Source organism: Orcinus orca, chromosome 12, assembly GCF_937001465.1.
Source record: "Orcinus orca chromosome 12, mOrcOrc1.1, whole genome shotgun sequence".
In the NCBI taxonomy this organism is placed as follows: domain Eukaryota; kingdom Metazoa; phylum Chordata; class Mammalia; order Artiodactyla; family Delphinidae; genus Orcinus; species Orcinus orca.
The window spans coordinates 13255311-13264783 of NC_064570.1; the positions used below are offsets into that span (position 1 = coordinate 13255311).

At 35.0% G+C, this 9473-nt stretch overlaps 1 protein-coding gene across 3 annotated transcripts; it reads right to left on the reverse strand.

The window, feature by feature from the left end:
- Positions 1-374: 374 nt before the first annotated feature.
- Positions 375-9473, reverse strand: VIP (vasoactive intestinal peptide). 3 transcript variants are annotated; one of them, XM_049695192.1, is made up of 7 exons: positions 9262-9473; positions 7930-8046; positions 5716-5838; positions 4675-4779; positions 3773-3904; positions 2866-2950; positions 375-1220 (listed from the first exon to the last, which is right to left on the reverse strand). In XM_049695192.1, exons 2-6 carry the CDS (start codon positions 8034-8036, stop codon positions 2908-2910), a joined length of 510 nt encoding a protein of 169 aa, XP_049551149.1. In that variant the 5' UTR covers positions 8037-8046; positions 9262-9473; the 3' UTR covers positions 375-1220; positions 2866-2907. The 3 variants fall into 3 exon arrangements, with proteins under 3 accessions (XP_049551149.1, XP_033259848.1, XP_033259840.1); XM_033403957.2 differs by having other exon boundaries at positions 2866-2953; positions 7930-8040; positions 9262-9472; XM_033403949.2 differs by having other exon boundaries at positions 2866-2953; positions 9262-9472.

Below are 9473 nucleotides of genomic sequence, written 5' to 3' on the forward strand. Positions count from 1 at the left end.
GCTCCCTTTTCTTCCATGCCCCTTCCTCCATCCTGCTGCCTGAAATGTGGGTATGATGGCTGGATCTCTAGCTGCATTTTTGGATCATGAAGAAAAGAACCTTGTCCTAGGAAATGAGGGGTGAGCTGGAAGGGGTTTAGATTACTGAGGACTTCATGGAGCAGAACCATCAAACCAACCCTTGACATTTTACTTCTGGCCTTGTATGAGAAAGAAATTTCTCTCTTATTTAAGTCACAGTTAGTTTAGGACACACCCAAAATCAAACATAATCTTACCTCAAACATCACAAAAACTATCTAGTTCCTGGAAACTTAGAGCTAAAATGAAGTACTGCTGCATCGTTTAAAAGAATCAAAACAATAGAAAGTGTATGCAATGATAACCAAAGGTCTTTATTTTCTATATTTAATTTCTTACAATCATTTTGGAAAAATAGTTGTTTCTCCAAAAGTGCTTTCACTGAAGAAAGCTGATATGACCTAAGCATTATTTGAGAGATTATGGAAAAAATATTTATCACTGAAAAACAAATGTTCCTTTCAGTTTACGTGTTGCACATACTTAACACAAGCATAAACGAAAAGTCCGGTGTCAGAAGTAGAGGCCATTCTCCTTAACTGAAACATTCGATCTGAAGAGAGTTTTTGGCAATAAGAGATCCAAAATTGAGAGATGTAAAAATCTCATTCAAAATGAATGCTGCCTAAGAATGCGGAAACCTACAACATTTTCTGAAAATCTTTCTTGAAGAATGTCTCTTTGTTTTTGGTATTCTCTTAGACACTCTGAAGTTTGTTTAACACAGCATCCTAACTGCTCAACATTCCAATTTAGATGTGCTGATTATCTGCTCTACTCTTTTGAATAGTTAAGTATGTCCTATAAATAAACACATCAATTTTGCTCTATTACTATCCTTCCAAAAAGCCTCATATAATTGGAAGTAACTTAGTATTTACTTATCATTAAATATATTTTTGTTAAAAGGATACACAGCATATGAAATCACAGGATTCTCATGAGTTAAAGACAAATTTTAGAACTCACAAATAATATTTACAATGTAAACATCACAGTTATTACATCAGAGTAAAATAAATCACAACATTCACAACACGGCATATTTTATTTGGTTTTGATATTGAAGTTGTTTTCTTGAATTACTTATGTAGAACTCAAAATAGAATTACTTTGCTTATCGTTTTCCTTCAAGAATTCTGAAAAAGAAAGTAATGGTGATTCAAGCATGAAAACATTTTTATTTACAGCCTCTTACTTTCATTTACTTATCCACTCATTTGATCAATATTTCTCCTAGCCCCTCATCAGCAGCTTTTGAGAGGGGATAGCATTTGGGGATATCAAGAGGGAATCTTCCAAAGGACTTATTGTTGGAAAGGAAGCCAGAATGTGAAGGGGTTCTCTAATTAGTCATAAATAATTACCCATTTGTAATTTTCACAACTGGTTGACCAATAAAACTTCCTGTTAAAAGAATCTGTCCAGGGGCTTCCCTGGTGGCGCGGTGGTTGGGAGTCCGCCTGCCGATGCAGGGGACACGGGTTCGTGCCCCGGTCTGGGAAGATCCCACATGCCGCGGAGCGGCTGGGCCCGTGAGCCATGGCCGCTAAGCCTGCGCGTCCGAAGCCTGTGCTCCGCAACGGGGGACGCCACAACAGTGAGAGGCCCGCGTACAGCAAAAAAAAAAAAAAAAAAGAATCTGTCCAATATCACCCATTCAAAAAGGCAAAGAATGGAGGATGGAAACTCATAAAAAGACAGAGTAATTAATCCTCCTTTATATTATAGCGCCTATTGTATTTCTTAATTTATTGGAAAAACCTTATTTTTATAAACATTTTTTCGAGAAGCTATATGTAATTCGCTTTCTTTTTTGAGCATTTGAGGAATTTGTTTCTCTGAAATGTCTGTGCATGGTGAGGAATAAGCACATATAGCACCCCTGACCGTGTATCTCACAGGTTATCTCTCATGTGACAGTAGCAGAGTTGAGCAGGTGTTACAGAAACCATAGGATCCACGAAACCAAAAGCATTTATTTGGAGTCCTTTAGAGAAATTTTTGACAACCTGATATAGTGATGCTATAAAATTTCTTTAAAGGCTTACCAAGCATTATAAAAATATTTTATGAGCTAATGTAAACAGTAATATAACTCAGGAAAGAAACATGCCTTGTATCCATGTTCACATAAAAACAATTTTGATAACAATCTTATCACTTAACAAAGGATAAAATCTATTCATGTTTTCTCTACTCAAAAAATATTTTACAGCGAATATTATTAGAGTCGTTGTACCTACACTCACTTCATAGGTAAAATAAGCTAAATTTGACTTTCGCTGCATGAGGTTTACTATGTTTCAAGAAACACAGTGAGACCCAGACTGTCTTGGTATTTTCACAATAATGAACCACGCTGTAATTTTATGGTATTTCCTTATTCTTAAATTAAATGAGACGCTAATAGTCAATCACGGGACTAGACCTTAAATTAATAGAAGCAGCATGGCTTGACTATCAAAGAGAAAGCCAGTTTTTCTCATTAGTGTGAGTCAGTCTCCTTTTTTCATATCTCATCAGAAGGATAGGAATGAGTCTGTGGAAGCTAGGAGATACCAAACTGTTTACTCATTGTGAGATTTCTCTCTCATGCTATCAGAACAATGCATGAATCGTTTCAAGCTGTTTACTAAGCTGGGGTCCACTTCAGAGAGAAGCGTCCTTCTTAGATGAGGTCTCACTGAGGGAACTCTAAGATGTTTTTCACCAAGTGACTCTTACCTACTTAAATAGTTAGATGATTGCTACTAGAATATAATAACGCACAGTGATACTCACCACTGGGAAGCTGTCAGCAGCTTTGCTCCAAAGAACTTGTCATCATTTTTCTATCACTTCGAGAAAGTTAGGAGATTCTCCCTCACTGCTGCAGACCAGAAAGAGAGAATCGTGCATGTTAAGGCTCTTGGATGAGAAAGCTTCTAAAGGAGAGGTGATGTGTGACCCAGGTTGTTCGAGGTTCTCTGTAAAGTGCACTAAGAGCTAAACAATTCTCCTTCAGGTGAGTCATTACCTATGAATGGTTCTTCAATCTTCAAGTGTCTAAAAGCTTTCTTACAGAATTATAATCTGGTGGGCAAAGAGTCATTTGGCCTGATTTCACCCGAACAGAATTGTCCTTCATACTCACCATCTAAACAAAAATAATTGGAATAAAAAGAGAGAGTACCACATGTCCTATATATTGTGCTCCGATATTTACACACCACGGAGAGACATAGGTTTTACTGAATCTGAGAAGACAAAATAATTCATGGTTTAATTCGGTAAAATGCAGATATTATATATGCAGGTAAAGGGAATTCCATGTGGTACCAAATTGCTAGTTGACTGCCCTTTACATGTTTTAAAAATCAGCACTTTTGATAAAACCTGTTCCCAGACTCAGACTAGATATCTCTACAGTCATCCTTTTTAACCCTGGAAGCACGGCAGAAACAACTGGAGAACTCTTAAAAAATACCAGGGTCTAGAACCGCATCCCTAGAACCACTAGTTTCCTGGCACTTGGTCTTGGGTTAGGCTCAGACATCAGTATTTTTTAAATTCTCCAGGGTAGTCTAATGTTAGCCAAGGTTGAGAACTACTGCTTCAGAGCTAGAGAGAGAGAGACATCTCCATATGCAGCTTCTATTTTGAAAGTCGTTTACAATTTCTCATTTTAGCAAGCTCTCTGTTTCTTTACCTCCGCTTTCCATTTAGAATTGAGTTCAAGTATTTCTTTACAGCCATTTGTTTTCGAAGGCGGGTATAGTTGTCAGTGAAGACTGCATCTGAGTGGCGTTTGATTGGTCCCTGGTCTTCTGAGATGCTATTGCTAAGAAACGAGAGAATAAGGAGACCAAATAATTTTAACAAGAAATGATAAAGGTACCAAAGGTCTGAATTTCTTGGAGTCAGATAAAAATGAATTCCAACACCCAACTCATTTTCTATCACAAAAAGACTGAAAGAAAAATGCCTCTAAGCCTAAGGATAGGGGAGCAAGGAATAATCCAACATACGTTGGCCTTTACTGGGAGTGCCTTTAGACACATTCTGTCCTAACTGAGCAAATAATTTATCAAAAAAAAAAAAGTGGGGACTACTTGAAGTTGTGTTCTGCCATTGGAAGGAAAAGTTCTTTAAAAAATAAATATTTCTTTATGAAGCTATGCCACTCTGAGTAGTATCTTCTACATATTCAGTTATTGGCCATTTAAAGACAGAATCTTCCAATGTTTGCTTTGAGCAGGAAGTAAAACACAAACACTAAGGTTAACCTTAAAATTTGCTTCAGTTTGTACTATGTCTTATTTATTTTTTACTGTGTCTAGTTCAGTTTGTTTGCAGATTTCTAAATGATTATTATTTAAGAAAAACAAGTGTGTCTGGAGCCAATGAGTATGATATTACTAGGAAAACTTCTTTTCTTAATCCATGGGCCTGGTACATTTTATTGAAGAATATAAATTATTTGATAACTAAATTAAACATTATCAAGAGTTATCCATTTCAAATAAAGAAAATTAGTGGTTTACAGTGAAAATATCATTGTTAAATTTAATAATCATAACATGTTTTTAAAAAATAAGAAACTCTCTTTACCTAATTCGTTTTCCAATAAGGGACTCAAGGTACTTTTTGGCAGAAAGTTGACTTAAGAGTCTACTATAGTCACTGGTGAAAACTCCATCAGCATGTCTGACATTTCTGCAACAAGGAAGAAAGAATAGTCATTATTTTGTAAATAGTTTGCTAAAATATCATTTTGGCTCATTAGATACAAAAGAAACATCAACTTATTTGAGAGCTCCTCATGTAAACTTAAATCCAAAAGGAGGTTTTCTAACAACCCAATAAACAATATAATCTATTGACTTATTCTAATGACTTTTCTATATTTCCAGCCCTACAGTTTGAAAAATTAAAGAAATTAGCTTTTTTAGAAGCATATCTCAATATTAAAATAATATTCTCTGGTAGAACCTATAAAACTAATTCTCTCCTAAGAAATACTGGTGGGAAAATATATTTAGTTTCTATTTATTTATGGTGCTTTATTTCTTCTATTCTGAATAAAGCTATATGCAAAGGGAAATTCTCCTGATTTTAGCAAAAAATCCTCTTATGCCTTTTGCTATTTCTTCTGCCAAAATATTTGGAAACAAAATCTCTTAAGATAGAAGGGATCACAGAGCATATCAACCAAATTTTCCATCCAAATGAGAAATAGTTTTTGCTTTGTCTTTTCTATAGAGTTACCCTGTCTACACTGGAATGCTGCTCTGGACAAATGGTTCCGTGAAATGCATAGCTTTTATTATTAGACACCTTTTCTTTACATAGAGGTGAAACTCTTGAATGCTATAAATGCTATAGTTTTACAAGAATTGGCACACCTTCTGATGCTAAAAATTTATGCAACAGAATATAAGTGGATGAGTTGCTCAGCCTGGCCTGTTACAACCTCTCTGCATGAAAATCACGTACAGCAGCAAGAGCTTCAACAAATCAGGCTGAATGAAGCCATGACACATGGAAACTCGTAGCGCTATGCTGTGAGAGTAGCTTCATGGTGACACAAAAACAAAATGTTTAGATTTCAAAAAAGCATTTTCTAAAATAAAACAATAAAAATGAACTCACCTGGATACATCATAATAAGGTGTGTCATTTTCAGCTAATGCATTTTGTAAAACGTCAGTGTCTGCTTTTAATGAAATTTGATCAGGTTCATTTGCTCCTTCAAAAGGTATTCTGTCACCCATCCTGTTAGGAAAAAATACTGTAAAGTATAATACATTCATTTCTCAGAAGCTAGTGCTTATGGTTTTACAAACATTTGAAATGAGTTATTCAAAATCTTAGGATATATCACCCATTCACAATATATGGATAGCATAATTGATTTAATGGCTTCTATGGTTTACGAGAGTATAAATAGTGGAATTTCTGTTTACCCCATAAAATACATGCCATACAACTTTGACAGGCTTTATGTACCAGAAGAGCTACTTAGTTCAGTCTTTCAGAGCATGAAGCAAAGTACACTTCCTTGGCAATAGCTTCACTTTGCAAAGTTCACAGGTAGAAAGATTTTATGCAAAATAGAAACTTTGGAAAATTTTTTATATTCAATATGAAAATTGGGAGCAATTCATGTATTTGTTGATGGTCAGTATTACTTGTCTCAACATCTCTCAAGAGCTGAGTACTATTTTTCCTTCTCTAAGTCCCTAAACTTTGTTTCAAAGATTCACCTTGGTGTGATGTATTTCTATGTATTGACCAAGTCCGAAGACTTTCTCCATCTCTGAATAGTTACTCAAATTCAATGAATTTTGTCGAGCTTTTTTGTTTCAATTCTTACATAGTAACACAATTTTAATAAGGGATATACGATGCTTTACTGGGAGACTAAGCATAGACATGCCTAAACATGGAATATGATTATACTTGTGAATTCATGCACATTTTGAGGACCAGCACACTGTTAAAATTATGTGTGTGCATATTTTCACTGTTGGGGTAAACTTCTAAGGAGTGTGTCGCCTGCCGGGCACTTGTGTATTTTTTGGTGAGGCAGTAGCTGGTAGACAGTAACAAGTAGCCCTCTTTGAGTATGAAGCCTAGCAATCAATGCAAACTTCAGCATTCTTGAGATTATTCATCTCTTGTGATATAACCATTCAGATAGACTCATTCTATTTAATTATCAAAGCAATGTATGATCTGGCTTTAAACAGACTTCACAGAGAACCACTAACAGCTAAGAGATTATTTATTCTATCGAGCATAAGCCTACCTTGAACAAAGAATTAGGAATAAGAAAATAAGCAAAGAAGTGATTATTTGTGCTTAGATATAGTAGTCTCTGTAAACTGGAAGGAAACTAATGTAGTTTCCATTTACTGTCTCCTTCCTTAGCATAAATTTATTTCAGATAAAGCTTTAAAGGTGAGTTATTATACTGTATGAACTTGAAATATGAAACGCAACATAGAGAGCAGTAAAACTAAGGAATTACGATAAAAAACCAAGTCCCTTAAAATTCATTCATTGGGGGAGGATGTCTCAGTAGATCAATTACCCCACAATTCTTAATATTGACAAATTGATTCTGCCTAATCTGTCCAACATGATTTTATGCATATTCCACTAATCAACTACTCATCTTATGATTATTTGCCGACTGATCTTAAAAATGAACTAAACCCAATTTTGAATTAGTTGATGAACTAATAGAAAGTATAATTATGCTGCAAATTTTCACTTTAATAAAAGTATGAAGGAGTAAATCCAGATTTCTTTACTTCCTGGGATCAGTTCATTTTTCCAAATCAGTCCTCTTAATCACCAATTGCTTATTCTTGATGATAATGGGAAGGGAACATATAAAGTACATAATCCCATAAAAGATTGTCATTCTCTATGAACATGAAATAAAATTACATTATGATAAAAAAAATGAACTAAAATGAGGTAGGCAACTAGACACCTATTTTTCCAACAGAAACTGAACTGAACAGAGATGACAATGGAGAATAGTTCATTACTCATCTAAAACTGGTTTCGAATGAAAGGAAAATCAAACCTTCCTTCTGCCTTGCTTGGAAATGTGATCCACCCTACCCATAAAACTAGTCATTGACACTGTCTCTCTGGCCCTGAGAGTGAATTCCAAGACTCAGAATAATCATGTGGACCTGAAGTTGAAAAAAACTTGCTTAACATGTCAACCAACAGATTTAAATAACTAATACCTAATGTTTTAAATTGAGCTGTCCAAAATAACATATAGGAAATTCCTATTTCCATGGAGAAGGAATGTTCAACTGTCTGAATTGAAAGAGAACCTACCTTAGAGCAGAAGGTGCTCCAAAAAGAGGCCATGCCAGGGTCTGCGAGAAAAGCACGCTGAAAAATATCAGGACCAGGAGTAGCTGGGGTTTGCTTCTCGCTTCCATCTCTCTGCACCTCAAAGGGGAGAGAAGCACATCGGCTTGTCCAACCACAGATGTTCCAGTAAGGTCATTCTGAGTGTCTAGCAGTAATGTCTTAAGGCTCTTGCAGAGTTTAAAAAAAGTAATTTTCATCATACAGAAAGAGTTAAACTGCAATATGATTACTTTTTAAATCAAAAAGGTTTTTGTGTGTGTGAATGGTGTTTGAATAAAAATTAGGATCTTTTCCAACTGCTGCCTGTCTCTCACTAGGCACAAGCATATATTGAATGCAATACTCTTACAGTACTGGAAGTAACTATAGGGACAATTTCCTTATAACAGAGTCGTAACATCCATGTCTAGTATTTTTTCTAACTAAGGAAACAACTTCAAGAAACTAAAGTTTCTTCTTTTACTCTAAGTTTTTAGTATCTAATTAATATAAAACTGGAGTGTCATCTATTTAATAATGTATGTATATATGTATATACATATCCTTATAAAATTATTTTGTATATACATTTTTTCCTCTTTTAATTGTAGATGTTACAATTAACATGGAGCTTAATCTCCATAAAGAGTTTGGTTTTGAACAAACTAACTCAATTAGTAGTGAAAATTAATACAAAAAAATCATTGAACCACATATTACCACTGAAATAATTTTTGCCATAAAAGGAAAAATATATTAAATACAAAGCCTGTATATTTTTACATCTAATACACTTACACATTTCATTTCTAAATAGCTTCTAAATAGAAATTTAGGAGTTTGATGTCTGTTTCTTGTGCTGTCTGTAAAACTCACAGCATTTAAATTTAAAGAGGAAAATAAATGCTTTTTAAGTTCACATAACTCACATATGAAATAGAAAGAACAGCACTAAAAAACAAGTTGAAACTTCCAAAACAAATGTATCCACTGAACCTTCAGTCAAAAATTTATATACAAGCCAAAAAAAAAAACCAAAACCCTACTTTAACACATTATTTTTAAAGGGCACTGAGTAAAAGAAAAAGCAAGGTAAAGCATTTTCCAACTAAAGAATTCAGAAAACCCATTCATATGTGGGAAGTTGAGGCATTTCTATACTTACCAGGTGACTTACAAACCTGTATTTTTGTTGTTGTAAAGGAGGAACACTGTAAAATTCTTTTTCAAGAGAAAGAAAAACTCAATAGATCCTGAGAAAAGTTCCAGAGGCAGGGGGAGAAAAAAAAGAAGAAAGGTAAAGTTTTCACTTACCTTGTTCAGTAGTTTTCCTAGGGAGCTTTCTGTTCCAAGGAGAATATTAGAGCTGTCTCAGGTGCTGAAGCCCCTTGAGGCCGACAAAGTCTCCACCAGGTGCTCTTGCCCTTAGAGCTGAACCAGAACTTGGTGCTGGCTGAGGGTTGGCTACTATTGCCAGCAACTGCTTTTCACTCTACCCTGACCAGCATTTCAAAGCCCATCATTTT

Bases quoted from the DNA above. Each gene is read 5' to 3' on its own strand.
- VIP (XM_033403957.2), bottom strand. From the start codon at position 8,036: ATGGAAGCGAGAAGCAAACCCCAGCTACTCCTGGTCCTGATATTTTTC. The intron at 5,839-7,929 runs GTAGGTTCTCTT...TTTTCCTAACAG, and splicing joins GGAGCACCTTCTGCTCTAAG to GATGGGTGACAGAATACCTT. The intron at 2,954-3,772 runs GTAAAGAAACAG...TCTGGTCTGCAG, and splicing joins ATTCTAAATGGAAAGCGGAG to CAGTGAGGGAGAATCTCCTA.